The sequence below is a fragment of the Dermacentor albipictus genome, chromosome 7, assembly GCF_038994185.2.
Source record: "Dermacentor albipictus isolate Rhodes 1998 colony chromosome 7, USDA_Dalb.pri_finalv2, whole genome shotgun sequence".
Lineage (NCBI taxonomy): Eukaryota > Metazoa > Arthropoda > Arachnida > Ixodida > Ixodidae > Dermacentor > Dermacentor albipictus.
Genome location: NC_091827.1, coordinates 14,241,917 through 14,268,013, shown reverse-complemented (window position 1 = coordinate 14,268,013; position 26,097 = coordinate 14,241,917). Strand labels below are relative to the sequence as shown.

At 46.1% G+C, this 26,097-nt stretch overlaps 1 protein-coding gene across 1 annotated transcript; it reads left to right on the top strand.

The window, feature by feature from the left end:
- Nucleotides 1-51: 51 nt before the first annotated feature.
- LOC135914351 (uncharacterized) lies at nt 52-20,123 on the top strand. The gene is made up of 4 exons (XM_065447153.2): nt 52-864; nt 15,293-15,416; nt 17,869-17,924; nt 19,228-20,123. The coding sequence occupies exons 1-4, from the start codon at nt 310-312 to the stop codon at nt 19,363-19,365; spliced, it is 873 nt and encodes a 290-aa protein (XP_065303225.1). The 5' UTR covers nt 52-309; the 3' UTR covers nt 19,366-20,123.
- The last annotated feature ends 5,974 nt before the right edge of the window (nt 20,124-26,097 follow it).

Genomic DNA, 26,097 nt, shown 5'->3' with positions numbered 1-26,097 from the left:
CTTCCATTACCATGTGATTTCGTCACAGCTCGTGCGCCTCGCGCGGAGCGTTACATTAACACATCGCCGTAATGAGCATGCGTCACGGGCCCCTCTACAATCGTGCTGAAATGAGCAGACCAGCGGTGCTCGCGCTGTTCGATTAATAAGTGGAGGCATTTCTTCGATTATATTTTCCTCACTGATGCTAACGACACGTCGTGCGATGTAGTAGGAGTGCGCGTCGATCGTTGGATGGAGTGTGCGGCCGTCGGGTGGAGCAGAGCGTCGAAGTATGAGCCGGAGCTCCCGAGCTCGTGTCCATGAACGATGGAAGATCCCGACCGTGCGGACCATTCGCCAGTAGGCTTAGAAGGTTACAGCGACCACACGGCAGGATGCCACCACCGGGGTTCCGAGGCAGCTGACCGACTCGCTGACGGCCTGGCCGCTGGCGAAGATGCGGACCACGATTTCTGGAAAGTTTCTGACGAACTGCTCGCGGCGCATCTCAAGAAGACACTCAGCCTGAGCCGCTGCGATGCGGCTCCCAACGGGTGCTCCGTCGTGGGTGTCGGGCCGTCGGACAAGCTCAACGGTGTCGTGCACTGGCACAGCGACGACGGCGAGAGCCCGCCGCAATCAGCCCTTCAACGACCTCCTAGCCCGTCCAGTGATTTTCGTTTGGCAGGCGGCAGCGACGGTGTGCGCGCACCACCGAGCCCGTGTGCCGACGGTGGCGGCGAGGGCATCTCGTACGTCGCGTACGAGTCCGAGCGGCAGATGCCGGACATTATGCGCCTGTTTCAGAAGGACCTCTCCGAACCTTACTCCATATACACGTACCGGTACTTCATACACAATTGGCCACGATTGTGCTTTCTGGTAAGGATGCACCGCGTCGCCACGCTGCTTTCTCGCCTTCATGCTCGCCTTGTATACATGTGCTCGAGTGGTCGGTGCTTGGCGCACACCTTTTATTTCTTCCAGTGTTGCTGTGACGCGAGCTCCCAGCCAGCGAAGTCCGGCACGTTGCGGATGTGTCCCAAGTGTAGCGGAAGCGTTCGTGTGGTCTGGCTTGAGAGCGCGAGTTAAAAAGTCGTGCTGTGCGGCCGAGGGCGACGGCAGCTCAGGGTCAAAAGCGCAGACGACACGGAACGGCGCGGCGGTTTTTTGTAGCTGCGCCGAACCTCGGTGGTGCATGTGTGCGTTTATGCGCACGCTGGACTACTTCCAAAGTTTTTCGGGGAGCGACGCTCTGTGGTTTGTTTGCCCTGCAACCTTCGCTTATGGAGCGTCCAAGGGCCGATAGCTGGCGGTACTTTCGAAAGAAGGCCACGTGACCTGCGAGAGAAAGAGAAAAAAAGTATAAAATATCAAGGCCGTCAGCGTCGAGCCCCGTACTATCTGCCGGAAGGCCAACAGCTTTCTGCTGATCAACGCTGAACACTGTTACGGTGCTTTGCGCGCGGGTTAAGGTCAGCCATAGAAGGCTTCCGACCCAGAGCGTTGCTGCAGATATCACGTAGTGGATGACATAACTTTGACGCGGGCCTGTTTGCGTATCAGTGTCTTGTTGCTAGTGTTATTCCTGAAGGGCAAGGTTTCTCTTTCCTGCTCTTAAGAGAGGTTAAGGCCAGACACCATTTGATCTGCAGCCATCTTCATTCTCTGTTCTTTCTTCAAATAGCACAACCTTATATCACTGCAAATTTAGCTTAGTGTTACTTTGCTTGTACTTGCATAGAATGATGCACACTTAAGTCTTACATAAAGACAAGTTTACTTGAGCTACAACTAGCCTGATGACTTATTGCTGGATGCATATTAATGTGCAAAGCCACACATGGAGACCATAAGAGGCACTACAGTGCCTTTGCTGGTTCATATTTACAGAAGAATAAAAATGGGTTGGAGTGCATATGGCAGGCATTGCAAGATCCTGACTGGGAGCTTACTACTATCATTGAAAAGAAAGGTGTACAATCACTGCATTTTACTGGTGCTAACATATCTGGCAGAAAGTTGGAGGTTGACAAAAAAGCTCGAGAACAAGTTAAGGACTGCGTAAAGAGCAATGGAACGAAAAATGATAGGCATAACATTAAGAGAGCAGTGTGAATCAGAGAGCAAATGGGGATAGCTGATATTCTAATTCACATTGAGAGAAATGGAGCTGGGCAATCCATGTAATGCGTAGGATAGATAACCAGTGGATCATTAGAGTTACAGAATAGGTGCGAAGAGAAGGGAATCGCAGCTGAGGATGGCAGTAAACTAGGTGGCATGATGAAATTAGCAAATTTGCACGAGCAAGTTGGAATCAGTTGGTGCAGGACAGGGGTAATTGGAAGTTGCAAGGAGAGGCCTTTGTCCTGCACTGGACATAAATAAAGGCTGACGACAACGATTCGGGAGATGGTGCTGCATGAATCACTCAATGCATGTCATCAGTTAATGTGTGGTTATGGTCTTAGCAATAAAAATTTTTGCCCATTAACATATGCTAGAAATAGTTGTGACAAGCTTCTCTGCTAATTGATTGTAGCTACAAATTTTCTACTGCCGTCACAAGATGGAAACAAGTCCCATACGATTGCAATTGACCACACTGAGAAAATGTTAATGCCAATAATTTCCCATCAGAAATTCAGTATTGCAACAAAACATGCGCGCCATTCAGCATTTAAAAGTACCAGGAGTGCTGTGTTGCAGAAACAGAAGTGCACACTGTATAAGCAACAATTATCAGTTGAGAACAAGGCAAGCCTGAGGGGTACAAGTTTTTCTTATGAGTGCACACATATTTACTGTACGTATGTCAGGTAATGATCATGATGCCTGCAACCACATACCTTTGAAGTGGGAGATGCATGGGCATTGCCGGGATCGGGCCAAAGTAGTGAACGACGACGGCTAAGAAAGAAAATTTAAAAGATTAAAATCATCTGCTTCTTTAATGGCTCATCTGCTGTAGGCTTCATGCCTGTGGCATGAGACATTGTGCAGCATCTTCATCCTTGAAGTGGCAGTGTGAGGCAGACACAAGCACCAATATTACTGCATTTTGGAGTTTGCTCTTGCTGCAAGGGGTTTCAAATTGAGGTTTTACATTATAAGATAAGCTGTGTCTTACAGGTATGTGCACTCTAAGAATAGCTAGGAGGGCCCCTGTGAAAGAAATATTGTTTGCACTAAACCTGCCATCATGGCTTGGTGGTGGCAGCGGTAGCACAAAGTGATGGGTTTGGTTCATGACCACAGCTGCTGTATTTTGATAGCACGCAATGCAAGAAATCCCCTTGTACTGAGATCCCCTTGTTCTAATACTCACCATGGACAGCTAAATAGACAGTAAAAACAGACAGTAGCCATGTTAAATGTAGGATGTTCTTCAGTAGTTTTGAAGCAATTGCAAGTGACAATTGTTGAACTGCTCCTGTAGCATGCCTGACACTCTGAATAGTGAGAACCACTGCCCCGCACAATTTCTGTAGCTCTTGAGCAAATAAATTCTACAGGATTAGTGCACGAGGCCCACTGACAGTTGTACTAAGCTTTAGAACTTTTAACAAAGATGTAACAGCACTACTTTTGCTGTTGGGCAAGTCTTCAATGCAAGAACAAGAGCACATTCTAAACATTCTCTGAAATGGCTATTGGCGAGTGGCAACTGACAGCAATTAACAATAGCACACTATGGTGGGTCCGTGGCGACGGGAATCTGCGGCTGAACACAAGATTGCATATTCGATTCTTGTTCGCAGTGGCTGCATTTCAGTGTGGACGAAATGCAAAAATGTTCGTGCACTTATATTTATGTGCACATTAACTAAGGAACTCTGAATGGTCAAAATTAATCTGGAGCCCTCCACTATAGAGACCCCTGTAATCAACTGTCCAGTTTCAGGTCGTTACACCACCACAATTAAAATTTTTTTTACACAGTTGATGATTGAGCAAATATGTGACCTTGTGGTATCTCTTAGTGTTTAAAAAGACGTGAGGAAACAATATGTGAAACATGCGTTGTAGGCTTTTGATTACATTTTTTCATACCACTGAAACATTAAGCTGTTTGATAGCATTACCTTGAACTTGCCATTGTCAAATCTAATAAGCCCAAGTTAGCTCATAATAGGTCCCTTTGATTCGCCTTGAGTTTGTGAACCAGTTCAGGCAGTGCTGCACTTCGACGTTAGTTGAAATGATGCCCGCTCTGCACGGCGTCACTTATTTTAAGAAAGTGCAGATGAAGTTTGGCCCAGTTCTTAAACTTTCTGCAACACTGGGATTGTCACTGCAGATGTCATGCAGCGACAAAGCAGCAGACAAGAAATTTGACCATGCTGCTGAATGGTGTTATAGCAGCATTGCTAACAATAGCACCCGTGTCCGCGAAAGAAGCCAGTGTCCGTACATGGCCCTTGTGACCTGATACAGTTGTAAAAGGTGCTTGAACTATGTGTTCAATTTTTTTTCTGTATCACGGCAACTTGTGCACCAGCGTTGCAGCTAGATTGGTACTATATGCTCATTTTTGCTTTTAGGGTGCTGGCAAAAAGCTACTGTCCATCATTTTCCTTGTGGCATGGCAGCCACGAATCTGACAAAAATTAGCATTTGCAATACAATCGCAGCACACGCCTGACAACAAAAGAAGCAAGATGCAAACGCAGAAGCAGAAAACCTGCAGCACACCGGCACCTTTGCATTAGTTTTCGAGGCCCCTTCTGTCATGCTGTGGCAGCACTTCTGAACTGTCACTGCATGAGCTTAGAACTGACCAAATATTTACTATGCTGTGCACCCATACTGTCATTATAAATGTTGAACTTGTAAGATTTTGATGGCTACATTTAGTAGGAAAAACAACCATCTTTCTATGATTAGTCGTCTGGAGATGCAAGAAATACAATAGCCGGTAATTTTGTACCCTTCTGCTTTCCACCATTAAACGCTTTGCACTGCAAATGCACAGGTGAGCGTAGGAGCTTTGTTTCAAGTTTTAAGGTGTTAACATTGTGAAGCTGTCTTGCCTGCATAACAGTTAGCCCACCTCAAGAACACTGGTGTATCAGCGAAATTGCATAAGGTGTCGCTCTGTTCAAATCCATGTCTTAGTAGAACAGTGCTGCAAATTGAAAACCAATATGAGTGCTGGTGGTGATGACAGGCTATTTGGCATCTGGGACTACTATAATGTTTCATTAGTTCCTCTCTACACTATGGAAGCTGTGGTGCCCTCGACCAATTAGAAGGGCAAAGGCATCTTAATGTGACCTTCCGCGCCTTGTTGTTTGTTAGCATAAACCACTGCTCTGCAAGCAGAAGCAGCACCTACAAAACCAGCTATTGTAACAGCAGTGGTAGAAAATTCACTCCTGCTACTGATAAGGCATGCATCTTCGAGATACCAGAGCCCTTTAATGCTTCGAGGTACAGAGGAGACAGAGTAAGCGGAAGGCACAGAAGAAACGCTTGGCTAGCGTGTAACATCGCCGGAGATGGTGGTGCCATCTCTCGATTCCTCGTGTAATACAGCTGTACAGCGTGTGCTCGCCGATTCGTAAGTGCAGCCGTTCTCTTAATTAGAGTTTGTGCTTGCACCTTCACCGCACTCCTTCTGCACTGTTACAAGCACGTTCAATGCCAGCCGCTTTGTTCCTCTTGCGTGAAAGAGCAGCTTGGAGTGATACCGCACAGGCAAGTCTGCAGAAGCACTGACTTAAAGGGAGCCGTCTATGGTGTTGTGGCTGTGCCAACCGCGCATGTCAATTTAGCTAGTGTCAAAGCAATTAATTGTTTTTACTTATTGCATTGATTTCCTATATTCTTTGTACAGTTTCACTTGAACAAGTGAAGAACTTTGTTTTCATTGTCATAGAGCCTCAATAAATATCCTATCGGAATGCAAAGCAGAATCATGCAAAAAGCCAACTGCAGCGCGCAGGGAAGCCTCCAAGTAGACACCTGCCAATGAAGCCACTTGTCAAGGCCATTTAGTCAAGCTACCGGTTCCGAACTTTGGCAATGTGTTTAGCTGTGCAAGAATCTGCACTTGTAGGCCACGTAGCTTTGGCTCTGCTGTGAGGAACTGCTGAAACAGAATGTAGAAGTGAATTGATTGCATTTACAATTTGCAGTAGACATTGCATCGGCATTGCATTGTGGGAATTTTTCACTGCCATAAATAACTCTTTGTAGGATGATGCAAAACTTCTTGCATTTATTGCATTTCACATGATTTTGGATTTAAATAATTGTGCCATCTGTGATATTTAATTGAATGCAGCGCTTCTTGTGCTGGCTGACTTCTGTTGTAGTAGGAAGCCTTACACAGCTTGTATGAATGCATGCACAGGTTAGTTGCCTCCAACTGATTGCTAGAGCCCTCTGAATGATGCTGCACCACGTTGCGGCTGGTGCTTGGTTGACATAAAAGTTTCATGACTAGGAAAGTAGTTATCAAAGAATTTTGTAATTACTAAAGTGTGCACTTGTGAGCAGTGTGACAGACAACACCAAATTCACTTTTAAACAATTATTTCTGATGTGTGGGTCTAAATATAATATTTTTATATGTAGTAAGTTTCAGTTTCTGTTTATTATCATTATTCTCTTCATTTCAGTTGTTATTCTTTCAATAGACAGTGAGTGGATTACAAACTATATATAGATGGGGGTCCCTGAGACTGCGATGGGGCATCAGTATGTAGAATTAAACAAGTAGCTTTACTGTTAAAGATTGTCTTATTGGGCAGTTTTATGCAAGCATTTCTGTTGAGCCATAATGGTCTCTTGAAAGCAGTTTACATATTCTCTTTCAAGTTGCTCGAGGGAGTGCATACCCTGCATGGTGACTGGCTCCAATCCTTAATTTTCATCATTGTTCCTAATGTTACTTGTTACATTATTTATTTATGTTCTTTGAAAATGACCTGCTGGACAAGACAAAACAGTAGGTTAACCATCTCTTGGCAACTGGTGCAGTTCATCCCGGTTGCTCTGTGGGGCAAATGTCAAGCAAACAGCACTAAGCATAACTCTCGAGTCCATCGCATAAAACAGAGATCATGGTCGGTCGCTGGCACCGTTCCACGGTGGCTTTGGCATTGGAGGCAGCGATGCGATGTGGGCATGTGGGTCGAGACGCAGGCCCCCAAACAGATGCCCGACTTTGAAAATAGACGCGCAGAAAGTTGGGTCAGCACCAAGCTATTTCTGGGAGCACGCAGAGGCATGCCCAGCTGCTGTCACTATGTAGGCAGTGCGTGACGTCACTGCCTCATCATGTGCTTGTCGCTTGTTAATTGTAAAGTGACGTAGTGCTTGCATGCCTGCTCCTTTTTAGCTGTCGTTTCAGCACCTAGTATGCTTTGTTTCTTCAGAAGGCTGCAAGGTTTTCCTAAAATAACTGGACTTGCTTCATAATGTTTGTTTTCGTTGCCCTGCTGACGTCTGTTCAAAGTGTTTCTGTCTTCAAGAAAATGAGCAGTTTAGGAAAGGTTGCTTTTATCGTTCAAGAAAAAGTGTTTTCCGGTTACCAATTTTAACATGTTGCTTGTTTGCAAGTTGCTATAAATAAGGCTGAACAGCTTGTTCAGTGGTCCTTTAAGTATGTGTTATGCCTAAATGTTTGGTTTGAATGTAGGTTACTTCTTACACTGCAGGCTCCTGCTTATAAGTACAGGTCCACAACTGCCCAGAATCTTGCTATTGAAACTGTACTCACAGCACATAAATTTTTTTAGTTAATCTCAGTCAAGGTACTCTTCTGCGCCAGTGAACTTGTCTCATTGAGGTTTCAAAGCTTAGAAACACTCATCAACGTCATTTTATGCAGGGTCTTTCACCGTGCCCTGTGTTGGTCTCTATCTCTGGAGCCTTCATTATGGTGTGTTAAGACACGAACCGAAGTAAAACACAACAAGCACAGTAAAGAGCGTCACCAGAGCTTGGTAGCCTGGGCAGCCACCTTCTTGAAGACTTTGAACTTCCAGTCAGCGATCCACTCGGTGTCAGTTTGGTAGCAAATCGCCTGGAGACAATTATACATAAACCGAATTTGCCTCCACAGCTGTGACTTTCATGCATGACAGAACCTGTTTGCGTGTCCGAGTGAGGGTTTGACACTTCCAGACAAGGCTCAGTCTTCAAACGGCACCAGTTTCTTGTCAACAGATAATGTGAAGTACCATCTGTGGCTTGTCCCTGAGGCGATGTATATTACCTCATACATAGCCTCTTACATCAGACCTTCCACCAAAATTTGATGGAAGGTCCCACAGACAAGTCAAGGACTTCAGAATGTTTTTTGATGGTCAAGTCACAACTTCAACTCTGGCCTGTAGCATTTTCCCCAAATGCTTGTAGTATTTGATGAGACTCCATTGGCAACCTTCCCAGTTACCTTTGCCCTCCACAACAAAAACAACCAGATGCACTCAGTAGTGGTACTAGAGACATCAGCTAGTGGCAGAGCAACATAGCACACTCTATCGCTGTAGTGTGGCATATTTCTGAAGCTTTTGGATCGATTCCTGCAGTTCCTAGAAACCTTTGGTAGTGATGTCTGTGCCATAAGGAGAAAATTTTCACAGAATTGTGGAGAGCAATTTTTTTCTCCTAATTTTCTTGCTGGCCATCGGAAGCTGTTCTGTGAATTGCAAAGCTGCATTTCCATCTGCTGTTTGTTTTTGAGTCCTACCAAGCATCCTCTGGTGGTCAGACTAGCCTATTTGAGATGCGAATAATGTAACGACACCGTGTGTCATTGGCGTTCATTGTCTCTAGATATTGTAGGGGTTGGAGTACGGACTTCGGGATGGAATACCAAAAACTTGGGAGATCTTATTCTACATTATGTACAGGGAGGTGAGCGTCAAGTAACAGGCGTACAGACATTACGGGCCGGCAGCAACTCGGACGCTGCGGCCCGCGGCAAGAGGTTCGAGAGAGGTGAATCAGGGAATCAGGGCATGTCCCAGAATCCTCAGGTCTCTCTGGAAGGCTTCTTATAAGCCCTTCGAGCACTGCAAGTCACGTCATGTTTGACCAATGGGAGAGTCCACTCCGATGACGCCACTTGCAGCCAATGGTAGGCGCCCGTGTCGCGTGGCACACCTGTCGGGGCTCTCTGCGGTCTTGCCACGCAGACTGGCAATCCACTTGTAGGCTGGAGAAGGAGCGGGGGGGCGCTCGTGCACCTGCTTCATTGTCGGATGCCCACCTGCTAATCCCGGCGGCGCAGGAACTTGTTGGCACGTAAACTTGTTGCCTCGGCCGCTTCTCTGGAATGCGCTTTCCTGCTTTTGCATTCCTCAATTAGCTGTGCTGTAATCCGATGTGGTCTGGGGAACTCGAAGTAATCGCAGGAACCAGCTCCATATCTAACAGCTCGTCCTCGCCCCGGTAGTTCTGAATGGCCGGTGAACTCAATTCGCTGGCCATGAGGAACGCTGATAGAAGCTGCAGGGTACTGGGGTCGAGCCTCGTTTGACGAACTTCGGTATCCTTGGCCCTGGAGAACAGACGTCAAACAAACAAAACAACACAGCGCTGCCCCACGTGTAAGCGCAGGCTCTTCGCCCCTGACTCGCCAGGCTATTACTGAGTCAAAATGAACCCTGATATTTTAGTTCCCCAATTTTGACAAAACAGTTGTAACCACCCTTCCAAACAGCTATCCATTTCTCCTCGATTGCCGACAAGACCAGAGTACTATTGTTGTTGCAAAACAAAAGGGTCGTTGACGATGCAAACAACAAATGAAACAGCCGAACATAACTTAAGTGGCCTAACCACCCGAACAGCATGTTTCCAATCTATCGCAGTGGCGTACTTATCACACGTATTGGTGCCACTGAACAATCTGGTCATCCTCACAAGTACGTAATCACAAGCGCACTAGCCTTGTGGTCACTAAACAAAACGCGTACTTGCATTGTAGGCAAACTTTTCACTTACGCTTACTCACGTTTTTTCCCTGAAGGTCCTACAGGACACGTGACGTAAACGACCAATTAAACTTGCGGGACTTACACACTCCGCAGAACTCTTAAAATGATGCGTCTTCTAATAACTCGTTCCACGCACGTTCACTAAAGAAGTCAGAATACGGCTGCCCTCAACACACACTAGCAACCCAGTCATAAAGTCTGCTTCCTTCCGTCCACACAGGACACGCGCTAATGGAACTAAGAACGCTTCTCCGTGCAAATCATGCACTTACTAAAAACCTACGCGCTTAACCTTAGAAAATTCAAAAACACTTAAAAAGAAAGAAGGTTAAATAACACACACGCGCGTTACGATAGGCCTCTCAACAGTAACCTTGACCCTCAGGTTACTCACACACAGAAAAAAAAAGCCTATCTACTTATTAATGAGCATCTCGCGAGACTACATGTTTACATAAAACGCATCTTTCAAATCTCGGAGCTTTCTCAAACGAAAACACAAACAAAGCTCATACCTTTACATATTGAAAGAAATCCTAGTCTCAAATCGCGAAAACTTTCCGATGCTCAAAAATAAAAAAACAAAACAACATGCTTTACTTCTACGGGAGCTCTCCTGGCATCCCGTTCCAAGCATTTTCAACTGACTCTTACTCTGAGCCGTCCCCGCGGTGGGCGTGGTCTGAAAGCTACTCTGGCTGCCGGGGAACAACAAAAGGGCTGACTAACTATCAGCTCCCCCAAGACGTTACGGTCTCCTGCCAATTTGCGTCCTCGCGCCCCGCTTTCAACACAAACTCGATTGACCGCGTCGCTACTCCCCACCTGGTCTCGTCCTGCCACCTTGCGTTTCTTCGAACTGCACGCTGAGCTATGAAAAGAACTACGGAACGACGAGGAGATTAACTGCCCCGTGCCCTTTGTCCGCGTCCGTGCAGAACATTCTTCGCGGTCCCCCTTTGACCTGTGGCTCGAACGTTTTCGATGCGTCAACATCGTCCGAGACGACCGCATCTTTTTCCTCGCGCCCTGCCCATTTGGGTTTCTCGCCATCTTTGGCGGCGCTACATTAATTACCGACTTTCGGTCTCTACCGCGCTTCTTTTTACGGCGCTTTCTCTTTGCACTCGTTTTCATGTCGCCTCGTGCCTCGTGCTGGCCGGTACACATTTCGTCGGCCCGGATCGGCCTCTTACCCGCACAGTCTGAGTGATTTACATTTAAATCTACTCTCACTTTGCCTCGACTGGCGGACAGCTCAACCAACTCTGGCACAATGCAGCAGGCTTTACTCGAGTAAGACAACTCGCACTCTTGCGAACTGCCCTCTACTACATTGCCCAGCTCACGCTGTGCATCGGCACACAGCCCGTCGGTATCGCTCGCTGTCTCACGCGCACAGTCCGAATGATTAACAACTGAATCATCCCTATCTAGGCCATCTAGACTGGCGGAGAGCCGCACCGATCCCTGAACAATGCAGTTGTTTTCTCGTGAGCTACGGAGCTCGCCACCCCGAGAACTATTCTCAACTGCATCGTCCAGCTCGCACTCCATTTCTGCACGCACATCTGGCTCTACATGGGTGCTCGCGTCTGTCGGGTCAGAAGTGCCCTTCTCTTCGCTAGCAACCTCGCTAACATTACCAGCGACGCACACGCTCGGTAACTGTGCCAATTTGTTCGCAGCTGGCCTAGCTGTCTCCACAGTCATCGGTTGGCACAGCACCTCGTCGCTCTCACTACGGCCTTTAACGGCCTCTGTTGCCACTAAGGCATCGTTAGCAGCTAGCGTTTTCCCTTCACTTATGAATCGGCAGCCAATCTCACAGGCACTACTCTTTTCGTCGGCTTCTGGCGAAAATCTGCTAGACACTTGCTCTGTACTTCCTACAGAATTCTCAGACAGTCGTTGTCTCTGTGCCAATAACTGATCACAATACTCTATCTCTTTGATCAGTGCTGCCTTCTCTCTCGCATACTTTTCCTCTCGCTCACGTTCGCGTTCATTCTCACGTCCGTGACGCTCACACCTAAGAGTAAGTTCTTGAAGCTCCTGCTTCCGTTCATTCTCGCGTTCTTCACGCTGACGCTCACTCCTAAGCTCACGACGCTCTCGCAAACGCACACGACGCACACGCTCCCGTGGCTCCTGTATCACCTCCCAAGCAAGCTTAATGCTTTCATCATCATTGCCACTATCTTGAATCGCCTTTATGATAGCTGGCGTTTCCATCCGTTCGTCCGCCTCAACTCCCAAATCGTCGCACACCAACAACAAGTCTAACCTCGTGAACCTTCTAAGATCCATGGCAGCTGCCCCGACAGGTGGTTAAAACTGTTTTCCTTAATTAATTTGTGCAAACACACAATGCAACAAACTCCCGATTCCCAGAACTATCAAAATTGAACACACAACCTTTGAGTCTGGCGAATCATAAGGAAAAAAACCACGCGCTCACTTACGGTTGCAGCACCCTGCCATCCGGTTCATTTGTCCGCTGTTCCCGGTTCCTTCCGGACTCCCTGGGTCGAAGGCTCGCTCCTTCTTCGATACTCCCAGTCTCTTCGGACCTCTTTCGACGAAGGCTCTCTCTTCTTCGCTCTTCCCGGTTCCTTACGATCTCTCTCGACGAAGGTTGATTCGTAGCGCTGCCACCAGCTGATGCATTCGGAGGCGATCCTACCGCTGCCAACCAGATGTAGGGGTTGGCGTACGGACTTCGGGATGGAATACCAAAAACTTGGGAGATTTTATTCTACATTATGTACAGGGAGGTGAGCGTCAAGTAACAGGCGTACAGACATTACGGGCCGGCAGCAACTCGGACGCTGCGGCCCGCGGCAAGAGGTTCGAGAGAGGTGAATCAGGGAATCAGGGCATGTCCCAGAATCCTCAGGTCTCTCTGGAAGGCTTCTTATAAGCCCTTCGAGCACTGCAAGTCACGTCATGTTTGACCAATGGGAGAGTTCACTCCGATGACGCCACTTGCAGCCAATGGTAGGCGCCCGTGTCGCGTGGCACACCTGTCGGGGCTCTCTGCGGTCTTGCCACGCAGACTGGCAATCCACTTGTAGGCTGGAGAAGGAGCGGGGGGGCGCTCGTGCACCTGCTTCATTGTCGGATGCCCACCTGCTAATCCCGGCGGCGCAGGAACTTGTTGGCACGTAAACTTGTTGCCTCGGCCGCTTCTCTGGAATGCGCTTTCCTGCTTTTGCATTCCTCAATTAGCTGTGCTGTAATCCGATGTGGTCTGGGGAACTCGAAGTAATCGCAGGAACCAGCTCCATATCTAACAATATACAGATGCATCTACCACCTGGGTTAACACGACATTAACAGACCATGCTGTACCGCCTGTGGCTAGGCGTTGCATTCGCAAACTCATATTCTTTCCTTATTGGAATGACCAACAGCCCCACATGCTACACATGCAACAGCGATGAGACGCTTGCACACATTACCTGTTTCTGCCCTCGATATAGTGCTCGGAGAGAAGTGATGTGCAGACTGCTGGACCAATTGGACAATCGTACACTATCACAACTAAAAGCTTTAGGTCAGTGCTCCCAAAGAACATCCATGCTGAAGGCCTTACTAGCATTGCTAAGGTTCCTGCAGTCTACGGGCCTTCACGATAGACTTTAAGAATGCCGCCCCCTCCCGCTCCATAGTGTATGCGGTTTGTTTGTGCTCATCTCTTCTCTCTCTCTAGCTCCCCCTTCCATTCTCTTTCTCTTTTTATCCCCCTTAATCCTCCCTCTCGTGTAGGGTAGCTAACCGAAACTACCTCTGGTTAACCTCCCTGCCTTTATACGCATCATTTCTCTCTCTCTTATCAGTCTAACAAGGCCATGTTCCTCTTGAATGTTGATGCTATCAACCACACGCAAAAATCTTCTGTTGCATAAGACAGTTCAGTTTATTATGAAAGTGTGTGGGCCCAACCAACCGTTAAGAAGCAACATATCACATTGGGATGTGATGACTCCCTGCAGCCCTCACAGTCATGTTGATTTTTGAAAATTTCCAAGATATCATTCATACACGTAGATGAAAATGTGTACTGCTTGCACAAACTTGTCAGAGGGAAGGCACCCCTCGCACATGACAGCAGGGGTAAGATCGCGCAGGCATCTCACTTTCCAAATGTTCACTTCGCCTCCCATGTTACTAAGTTCAGTTTGCACTGCCGCCTCGCCGCACAGACGACCGCTGAAAATTTGTGGTGTCTGCGAATCACGAGATCACAAGCGAGCATTCGAAAAGCAAGGTGCTTGTGTAACAAGAACAGCTAATCTTGGTGCTTGCTAGTGTGAGCAATGTTTTTTTTTTTTTTCAAGTGGCATTTCGGATCACACTCTTTGCCTTGCTGCCCTGCTCTCAGAAGCAGCATGAATGTTCCCTATGCAGGATGAGAATCCCTGATCATTTGTTCTTGCTCACTACATCTACAGAGCTTCTTTCAAAAAATACTGGAGAAAACTCTGGGACTACACTAAAAAAAAAAAAGTTCTCTTTGATGCATACCTTTGTCCCACAACAGCAATCATCTGTCTTGCTTGCATTTTCTTTCTTGAAAACTCTGCATTCGCTGCTTTCCTGTCAAAATTTTTCTGTCATGCTGTTAACATGCATGCCATTTGTGACCTGGAAGTACTGGGTACACTGTGTTAGTAAATGGAAAGCAATTCAAGATAACAATTATTATTTGGGGACAAGATAAGGCCCAAATTGTGCAAACTTTGCCTAGAGGGTAGTGTCCACAGCAGCTACAAGTATGGTGCTTCAGCTAGCATGAAATTCATGGGCAGCACTTTGATTTGCCTATAGGCTTTGTCATTCTAGCTTCAGATGATGTTTCAATTCTGCATATTGCTCATTTTCAACAATGGATCGTGTTACAAATACAACAATTTGCAGTAATTATGTATGTTCATGGAGGTGCTAATGAAACAGAACTTTTTTTTTATTTATATCAAGCATGAAAAAAACAATGCTGCAAGAATGTCTGAAGCCACAAGCATGATGATTAGACAGATTGGATTATGTGTCGTCATTGTGGTTGCTGAATGACTGCTGCATTAGGGTTCCCTTTAGTAATTTTGCTAGGAAATTCTATGGCTGTCCTCCCAGTGGAAGTTGGTTTCAGTTACTTGACTTGTGGGGGGGTGTCTGTGATCTGACGAAGCTGCTGTTCACTACGCCCTGCTGTTGGTTGGGCAGTGCTTTACTTAACTGCGCTATGTGCCCCATCTTGTCGCAGTACACATTGTGAGATGTAGTCATTCCATTTGGAGAGCTCCAATTACAACCTGTGTGTAGCATGACTCTGTGCCCTCGCTTTGCAGGCAATGGATGGTGAGACGTGTGTCGGTGCCATTGTTTGCAAGTTGGATGTTCACAAGAAGTTGGTCAAGAGAGGCTACATTGCAATGCTGGCTGTAGACTCCAAGTACCGCAAAAGGAAGATAGGTGAGTGCTTGTTCGTCATGCTTGAGTCTAAACTTCAACAAATTCTGCATACTTGTTCTCATAATGTAATCGTCTCGTCATTTTTTTTTCTTTTCAACCCACCATAGCTAAGTTCAACTTGGAACTCTGGAACATGGTAGCTATTAATTTTCAGTGGTTATGCTACGGAAAATGCTATATTTTTAATGTAGATTTAACTTCTCATATAATATGACTCTGCAATTAAGAAAGAAATGGCTAGTGACTGCAAACCATTGTAATGAGGCCATTAATAAGTGCCTATAAGTTAGTTCGGGCTGGTAGGGTATTCTTTTAATCTTGTGTTCATATTCTTTCTTTTACGCAAAAAAAAAATATTACTGCAATCCCTCCTTAAATTCTGTGCCCTCAGGATGATGCTGATTATCTTAGTGCACTGTAGCAGACTTCACCATATTTTTGTACGTCTTGTTTGTTTTTGTACTGGAATAAGTTTTCAGATTTCCTCTCCTCTCTCCTCTCCTCTTGTCCACAATGTCCACAAAAACACAAAGGACCTCTCCTCTTGTCCTTTGTGTTTTTGACTGGTTTTTTCGTTCAAGTATGTACCAACTGGCCCAGATTTCAACCCTTCTGCAAAGCATTTCTATATGTGTTTCTTTTGGCTTATCATTTAATTATAACATTCACTTTTCTTGTCCCAGAACTGTAGTCTAAATCCAACTTAACTTGGCATTTCTTTCTGGTGTTCTTTTGAAATAGTGCCCATTGTAGGTGTTACCAGATGTATTAATGACACATCCGACGTGTCTTTTGAGTGCCCTGATGGTCATGTAATGGGACACTAATGCTGTATTACACAAAAGACTCCAACGTAATAGTTCTGTGGAAACCCACAAGGTGGAGAGAAGTAATTAATAAAGGGAAGGTGAGACATCCAGCCAAACGTATCTAATTGCTACAAGGAAACCCGTAAGGGCTCCCCGAAAGAAATGCCTCGCAGTTGAAGAAAAATTCATGCTGGTCTGGGTCTCGAACCTGGGACCACCGCCTTTCCGGGGCAGCTGCTCGACCATCTGAGCTAACCAGGCGGCCAGCAGATGGCAGGGCGAAGTCAAATTTATCAGCAACTCGAAGCAAAGGCAAGAGTTTGACATAATAGTTCTGCGGAAACCCGCAAGGTGGAGAGAAGTAATTAAATGGAAAGTGAGACGATCAACTGTGAAGCTTTTCTTCCGAGGAACCCGCATCGGTTTCCTTTGTAGCAATTAGCTACGTTTGGGTGGATGTCTAACTTTTCCTTTATTAATTGCTTCTCTCCACCTTGTGGGTTTCCATAGAACTATTACGTCAACCTCTTGCCTTTAGTTCAAGTTGTTTAAAAATTCGATTTCGCCTTACCATCTGCTAACTGCCTGGTTAGTGCAGATGGTAGAGCAGTTGCCCCGGGAAGGTGGTGGTTCCGGGTTTGAGTCCCGGACCAGGACGATTTTTTTTTCAACTGTGAGGCTTTTCTTTTGAGGAACCCATATGCGTTTTCTTTGTTTGGGTGGATTTCTCACTTTCCCTTTATTAACAAAAGACTCCAGTGTCATAGTTTTGGCTTTATTAATGGTTTAGGAACATGCTTATTGCCGCAGTAGAGTTTACTTTGTTCAACAGTCCTTCAAGCTTCGCAGTAATTCTTAGGAACGACCAGTTGCACATTCAATAATTTTTGTTGCGCAGAATGATTAAGTGCTGTTTGTGCACTCTGTAAGTCATAATTGTAAACTGCACTTAAGAGGCTTGAAAGGTCTTGCTTACTTTTCACAGTATATGAGAATGCAATTGTTCAAATATGAGCCTTCCGGTTTGTAGCCACAGACATGGTAAGCAGCCACGCTGCAGCACTAGGTACAAGAAAGTTTACAGATGGCATGCATTACAAAGGAACCTTATGGTTCTATTTTTTATAATAACTCTCATTTAATAGAGGTCTGTTATGTTTGTTTACGGTGACCTGAAGATGTGTGTGTATGAGTTCATTGGACGCACTTGCTAGTGTGTTCTCTAAGCAATATCCCCGAGGACTTGCAGCGTGTTGAGTGACTGGAGTCATTTCTTGTCAGATGGTCTCTGAAGGCAATGCTACACCTGCATCTAAACTCAAGCCTTAGTGGCGGGACATTGTAGGCCCATGGGGTAGTAACACCTGTATGTTGCATGCAACGAAGGCACTTTTGAGTTCTTTCTTTGGCCTTCAGGTCTCGATGAGACTTCGTGAGTAGTGTCAGTGTGCAAATTTGTTTTTGTAGGTGTATGGGCCAACTGGGTGTTTTCATGGTCACTGTGTACATAATCTAATTTTCTCCCTGACACCTAGAGTAGCTAGCCAGGTTAACTAATATCTCAAGCGTCTCATTAAACTCGGTATCTCTCTCTGTTTATGCTAGCTTTTCAACTCATATTGACTCTTTTCTTTATTTACTAGGTTCTACACTGGTGCTAAAGGCGATACGGGCCATGATAAGCGACGATGCTGATGAAGTAAGTTCACATTTTTTTAACCACTGCTTTAAAGTTGTCATTGAGACATAACCGCACTGTTTTAGCGTACTAAAGTAATGTTACAAAGAGTGATAACGTATTGTTTCAGAGCTATATCTTCAATAATTTGGCAGGATAGGGTTTATTTTTGCTGGAAAATTGAAGACCAGCCTTTTCTTCTTTACATCTGAGCTCTCGTGCTGGTACGTCATCATGATGTCATGGATATCGAAGAATTTGGCCATCTTTATTGTAGTTCTGGAACAAGTTCTGGAAGTGCTGCACTTTGCAATATGGCATTTTCTGCACGTTGCCATTCATTTCACCTGGGGCATGCTTCGCGCAGAATGCATTTACATCATTCCCTCCAGTTATGGACAGGTAGTACAAGGCTCGCATAGGAGGTGCTGGGCCGGTTCCGCACGACCATGAAACTGGCGCTGGACTGCCATGAACTACTAGTTCACATGAAATGCAAGGCATATGCAGAGCTTGCTGTCATTTTAGAAGTGGCAGCACTGTTGGCGCAGTTTTCAGTGTGTCATGCGGAGAGGCAGGCATGCTGCAGTAATTACACTCCCGAACATTTAAAATTGGCAACTGTCCAATAGTTTTCAGATGGTAGGAGAACTATAAATGATTGCTGAAGATGCTTTTTCTAGCTGGGCGGTTGCTTTTGATCACACTGGTATGTCAACTGAACTAGGTGTCACAGATGTGAAGTATTGCTTCTGAGTTGGGCATTCGCAGGGTGATTTTTTTTGTAACTAGTTGTGGCCTGAAGAACATAGCTCATGTACTTTATTTGTCTTTCTGTGGGGCTTAAAAACACCGCTGAGTTTCTGCACCCTGTTTTCTTGTAATTCCTAAATTATGCTAACAAACATAAGCTGGTCCAGAACAGTTCAAATCTTTTTTGCTCTGGAGTTGAACTGTAATTGAACAGTTTTTGCTGAACTGGGAATCGAAAAATGTTTTGCTTTGATTTGATGCACTGGTGCTAATGTATACATTGCGACCTTTCTGCACTAGCTTGTATGTAACATGCAGCCTGCATACTAAGCTGTTCTAAGAGCAGAAGTCCTTGTGGGACTGTAGAGGCCATTGATGTCTGCTTTGACTCGGTCTTCAGGTGGCAGGAAAGGGACATTTGTTTGTTTGTTCCTTTTTTTTATTCGTTCATTCAAAGGTCTGATTCCCTGATGCTAGATGCCACTAATTGTAGTGCCATTCTACAAGCCAACACTCCCTGTTCTGCCTCTGATATTATTTTTATTTTTTTCCACCTTCTCTCATCTGCTAGGTGGTGCTCGAGACAGAGATAACCAACAAGCCGGCACTTAGGTTGTATGAGAACCTGGGCTTCGTGCGTGACAAGAGGCTCTTCCGATACTACCTGAATGGGGTTGATGCCCTGAGGCTCAAGCTCTGGCTGCTATGATGACGTGCAAGCGGTGTGGCAATGGCAGCGACGGCGAGGCAAGAATTGACAAAGGGTGAAGAAGACTGCTTTGAGAGCCGCCTCATGCAGAACTGACTGCTTCTTCACCGTCTCGTTTACTGCAGTTAGGGTGGCCGTTATCTTCCTTCACACTCTTTTATTTGTTTCCTTTTCTGCTGTCTCTTTAGCTTCACGCTCCCGAATGAGCTAGCTGCCAAATGCTTCCATTCAGTGGATTGTTTCCACTGACCAAGAAATCGACAAAGCCTGCCAATTCCAGAATCATGTGCTCCGAGTCAAGTTTTTTGTTCTAAATGGTAGGGCATTCTCGTTCACCTGGGGCTTAGGAAGTGTCCAGCACCAAAAGAAAGAGCTTCCTGCACGTGGGAGACCTGTTTATCGAGGCAAAACAAGTATTGAGCGGCGTGGATCCCTAAGAGTGTTTGCTCCTTGAATGCTGCTTGGTGCAGAACTGTGCTTAGCAAAGAAAATTGCTGTGACAGTAGGCTCCTTACATTTTCTTAAATTGTGGGGTCGGTCTTTCATGACCAAGGATCAGAGAAAAGGTTGGTGTAGCAAGGCTTCAACACTTGCGTGCGCTCATCGAATGTTTTTCTATTGTCCGCTCTTTCCAGCAGCTCCGGGCAAATCATGTTTTGTTAATTGAACATGCATCTGTTTTTGTTTTATGCACTGGAAGTTGGCTGGAAGATATGAAGGATAAATAAAATAAAGATAGTGCTGTTAGGACAACATAATTGCTTCCGACCATTTGGCATTTTCATTGAGACACTTGCACAGCAATCATTTTGTGCTGACTTGGTTGGTGTGTGGAATTGACTATGGCTACATCGATGGTAAGGAATACCACCGATTCCTTGCTTTGAATAAGCAGTTCCAATTGTTTCACCAGTGTTAGCTTGGCTGATGCTGTAGAAACATTGGCGGAGAGTAATTGGGGGGGGGGGGGGCTGGTGGCTAAGGCACCCCAAGTTGTACACAATGCAACTTGGCATGTGTACACTCAATTTTTTTTCTTTCAGTGCAGACTGTTAATTAGGCAAGAAATTTTTTTGAAGGAAACCTGCTACATTTTGCAGTGAAACCTTGTCTGGAAGACTGCTGAGGAGTCTCATCATTCTGCACTATGCTTTAGTTTGACTTGGCATAATGGACTGATATGCTCACACCTTTTGATTCATCTTTTGCTTGACAGGAAGCTCTGTATAGGGGATAGAAAAGTGTATTGTGTGGTCGATTAGCATTTCAGTGAAAGGTTGGAAGTAGGTGTTGTTGAAAGCCGTTACAGTAACGTATGACTTGAAGATTGTCGGCAGTTGCGAAAAGGAGCTTTTTTTTTTTTTTAACTTGAAGGAGACCTTACCCCCTACTTCAGTATGCATGCTATTTGGCATGCTTTGCACACATGTGATCGCCGAGGTCACTACCGACTACACTGGGCAGTTTTTTTTTTTCTATGGTCTTCATTTTATGCCTGCACTGCAGCAGAACATTGTATAAAAGCAAGCCGCCGCACTTGCCGAGAAAGCATTTTTCTGGTCCTAACAATCGCCCCTGAGTGATCTTTTTTGCTGGTGCGGAATAGAAGTTATAAGCCTGTTTCCTGGAAGTTTAATAAAAATTTAAGTATGTAAACAATGTCTCTCTCTTATCGCTAGCTGCTTGAAAATTCAGTCTAACAGAGCACACGTGATCATGTGGACCATGTGACACTAATTTTGCCACAGTCCGCTAGGTGACTACTCCGCTTGATCTCGCAACACCATTTGCGCCCTGTCATCTGCTAGTGAGCGAAGTGGTTTGCAGTATTTCACGGGACAAATGTTGATTTGGTCACTTAACCTTTTGATGAAAAGTGGGACATATTAGTGCCACTTTTAAGTGAAATTTTCACGTACTAGTGGTAAAATATAACTATTAAGCTTTTTTATGTGTCTATATTCCTTACCTTGCATTAACATTCTCTAATCATTTAATTTTATGTTTGTCAACAAGGTGAAATGCTTGCAGCAATTGTTTATTTCCTCTTTCTTTATGGCTGTTTTAGACACAGAGTAAAGAAGGAGGAGATGTCCAAGCCCATTTCTCTTCATACTTCTTTATTGAAAAAGCTGTGCCGATGTTTAAGAGTTTCGTAAGGCGAGTTATCTTGCTTTGCCATACCAACCAATATTAATATAGATTATCTCTTAACCTCTCACACATGTAACAACACCATAAATGTGAAATGCATAGCTTAGAAGCTTCGTGACAAGCACCTGTTTTCCGAGAACTGTTGTTTCAGGGAGCAGCCCTAAAAGACTATGCTGGTACAAATGGCGCTAGTTAAACATAGCCAGAAGGTGCAAAACTTGTACTACTGTACACAGGCTGATACCGATCATTTAGCAGGCTGTGGGGAGAAGTCTAAAATGAGCAACAATGTCATGTAATGCCCCACTTGGTGAAAGTGGATAATGTAATTTTTCTCAAGCTTTTCCAGTATGACTCCTTTTAGTAGTACCAAACCTGCAATGGCACCCCTCCAGCTTTATAAACCTCCTGAATGTTTACTTTTTCAGTGACTCAGATAGATTTGCATTACAATTTATTTAAAGGACAATAACCTCATCAGAGCCAGCTACCAAAAATAGTTTTTTTTTTTTTGACAAAGATTTATTTAGGCATGTATTTTAATGAGAGGAATGTACTATTTACTTTCTTGATACAACCATATATGGTGCACCCTAATTATACAGTTTCGATGAAACAAAGCTGGCTGTGGTTGGGAGGCTGTGTTCGGTGAAGTTTTCTTCGAAATTCGGTGAAGCCGTTTGTCCTGACGTTTTACCGTCCATCTTGTGGCCAAAACCAGTATACACTCTACAACATAAACATCAATTCAAGGGTTTTATGTGAGAACAAAGGAAACAGAGGGGCCAGATTTTTTTTGCTTCAGTCATATAGGAAGGCAACAAACAATGTCACCAAGGACAGCATAGGGGATATTAACTGTAATTCTTACTCTAATTAAAGAACTGATAATTAAATGGAAATGAAAAGTGGAAAACATTCGGCGAGTAGACTTCATAAAGCTTATGTGTGGGAATGTGAAAGTATTATAGTCCTTTCTGTGAAATGTTTTTTTCCGCTATTTCCTTGTCAGCACGTTCTAACTGGGCTCGGTAAGGCCAAATCAAAACATGCCAAGTGTCTCAACGCACTTGCTTGCCCGCATGCAACGCGACGTGCATTGACGCATGCGCTAGACATACCTTTAGACAACCAGAACCGTGGAGATGCTGTGGCGTCGGGGAAGCGTGCTCGTGCAATGCCTCCTAGGCCAATGCACTTCAATTTGTGATGTCATGCTACCTTGCCTGACTGCCTTAGAATCTAATGGGGATGCTCCTGATCATGTCGCAGTTATTCTGACGTCACCGCTTTCGTCATGCCAGGTTTGGCAGTGGAAATTTCGGTCCAAGTAGCGTGTGTCGTAAAGCAGAGTGCTGTTACGATCGGCCATTGGGGGCAGCGAGCTTCGAGCTTCTGCTTTCCTGCGACAAATCAGATTTGTGAAGCCAACAATAGGTCCCATCGGATAGATCAGCAGGCGAGACGTATGACGAATACGTGGTTGATGGTGCCACTCGGCGGCCGACTGCAACACTGGGACCAAGGAACTCCAGGAAAAGGGCCGCTTACTTACTCACTTACTTACTCTATGCCGCTTACTTACAGCCGCCAAAGTTGATCGACAGACAAACCAGCTAATTACCTGGCCATCCCAGGAGCCAAGACGTGCCAATTGAGTAAAGCATGACACTTGTCTACGATCGTCCCCTTCTTTCTATAGCGCAGTGAACCGTGCACCCCTGGGGTTACTTCGCAGATTGTGTTCACTGAACGAAGGCGCTGGAGTGATTGTGCGTACCCTCGCGCTCAATGCGGAGCTGGCAAATTAGGACGCTCCGGTTGAAGTAAGGTGTTGACCGTATACTTCCCTGGCCTAGGGACCTATGGAGGACAAGGTGGATTTAAGCTGACTTTTTCGGCTCCACTGGCTTGCTCTCCCAGAAAGATGTCTGTCCTGACATGTAGCTCATGCTATAAGAACGATGTACCGCGCTCCGTGCTTCTGCAAATGCGAGTTAGACCTTTTTCTGTAATTAAGTTTGCTTCTTCTATGTAATTAAACCTCTTGTTCCGTTCTTCCATCCTCTCGACCTCATACTCGTCACGAAAGAAGCAACCCTCGTCAAGGAGGCTCGGATGACAGCATGGGCCCGCTTAGCCATCGTGTGACACCCCGGAAGCGTAGGCCGGCTACCCGTTAGGAGACGCACCGGCGGCGCAGGCTATAGAGAGCGACCCTCAGTGTGACCCCAGATTCCGAGACTACGACCCCCGAGTGCTACAGTCCACAGGCCTTAAGAGGCGCTGGCTCGTCTGGCACCTCGGAGGTCCGCGTTCGATTCCCACTAGACAGAAATTTACTTTGTTCACAGGGACCTCCCCGAGAAATGTCTCAATCCGAGCATTTTGAGATTTGTTTTCCCACTTTGCGGCGTCGGCCATTTTTGGTACCATCTTTCAGTCACGCCAACGAATTTTCGCGTAAGGGGGCATATAATGCTTTCGTATTAAAACAACTGGCCGCAGGTGAGATACGAATCCACGTCTTCGCATTACGTGTGCGATGACCTTGCCAACTGAGCTGCCGCGGCGCCATTTTCCCATCCACTTTCTGGGTTATTTGTTTGCCTACTATAGCTAGCCTTGGGAGTGAGTTGTGGCGCTGGCTAACACACTAGTGTGCGCGAACCCGCCGTGGTTGCTCAGTGGCTATGGTGTTACTGAGCACGAAGTCGCGGGATCGAATCCTGGCCACGGCGGCCGCATTTCGACGGGGGCGAAATGCGAAAACACCCGTGTACTTAGATTTAGGTGCACGTTAAAGAACCCCAGGTGGTCAAAATTTTCCGGAGTCCCCACTACGGCGTACCTCATAATCAAAGTGGTTTTGGCACGTAAAACCCCATATATTATTAGTGTGCGCGTGCGTGTGTGTAGTTTCAAAATAAGAATTCCTGGAAGCTGCATAGTTATTTGAAGAAATCCACGCTGAAAAACAAATTTGTTTTTATCGTTTTGGCAACATTATGGTGGCGTAGTGGCTTGGCATTGCACTGCTAAGCCTAAGGGCACGGAATCAAATCCCGCCTTCGGCGACCGCATTTCGGTGGGGTCGAAATGAGAAGACGCCCATGTACAACATGCATTGGGTGCACTATAAAGAAACCCAGGTTGTCAAAATCAATCCGGAGTACCCTACTACGACGTGCCTAATAATCATAATGTGGTTTTGACGCGTATGTTCCCCATATGCAATGCAGTCAGACCTCGACATAACGAATTCGTACTTGCAGCGGGAAACTTCGCTAAATTGTTAATTTCGTAAGTTCGAGGTTTTAAAGTTCGAGAAGTGAAAACAAATTCCCACAGCATTCCTTGTGGATAATGTCTTGTTAGAAAGCACTTGTAAACAAACTGCAAGAAGGTCGGCCCATAATAGCGCAATTATCAGCGCCTGCGGTGCAGATCGCGCCGAGAGCAATGCATCGACGTTGCTCACGGAGTCCCGAGATTTGCGTGCGTTGCGTCGCGTGGCGCCGTAATAAGGCTTGGACGCCGTGGTTGACCGCGCTTGGTGCCCGCAGCCGGCACCCACAATTTAAAAACAAAAGTGTAGAAATATAGGATATTTATGCCCCGCAAACCGTTTCGCCAGAAAGCGCAGAAACCCAACGCGCATCAAGGCACCAGCCTCGGCCTTTAGGCTTGTCGCAGAGACATTCTCGAATACATGGCATGCGGCCGGCGCATGGACGCGCGCAAGGAGGAGACGCGCACGCTACAGGCGGATGAGCGTGCCCGCTCAACACCCTCTAGAAAAGCTGGTGTTGGCCTGCCCCCTAGCCCCCCCCCCCTCATCCCTAGCGCCTGCCGCGTGCCGGTGCGCGAGCCTTGACGGAGCTTTTCCCGCTCAAACGTTTCGTGCGGAAGGACGCTTTGAATAACCTTTTATCTCGGCCGACATTCTTCGTTTCTTTATTTCATTCCAAGTGCATGCTTGAAACGGCTGAAAACTACGTAAAATCGAAACCGTGTCACGAAATTACTTTGTTAAATCGCGAAAATGAAGGCACAGTTTTCAATGGAAGATCGGTAAATGAAAATGGTTTGTTACATCGCTAATTTCGTTGAATCAGCGTTCGCTATACTGAGTTTGGACATTGGCACTATTTCGTTCGGGAATTGGCCGAAACGTCGCAAATAAATTTGTTTTTTCAAGAGAGATTTCTTCATGTTGTTAGATACGGGACCTTTTCCTGAGCCTCCTTCGAGTTCACCAGACCACATCGAATAGCGTCACAGCTAATTAAGGAGCGTAGAAGCACGTTCCCGAGGCGCGGCACGTGCAAACAAGTTGGCGTCCCCCACCTCGTGCGCCGCATGTGGAGCTGTTGTCCCACTGCTTGACTCTTCCCGAAAGTGTAGCGGAAGCCTGGCACTGTTCCAGGTAACCTGGGTCCCGAGGAAAGCTGCTTTGCAGCTCTGAAAGGTCGCTCGAAGACAACCCGTCTCCTCCCATCCGCCTATTGTGACGGCGCTTGCAAGCCGCGAGGCGACCGCCGTAATGCACCGTGAAGCCCTGGGAGCAATCCACCC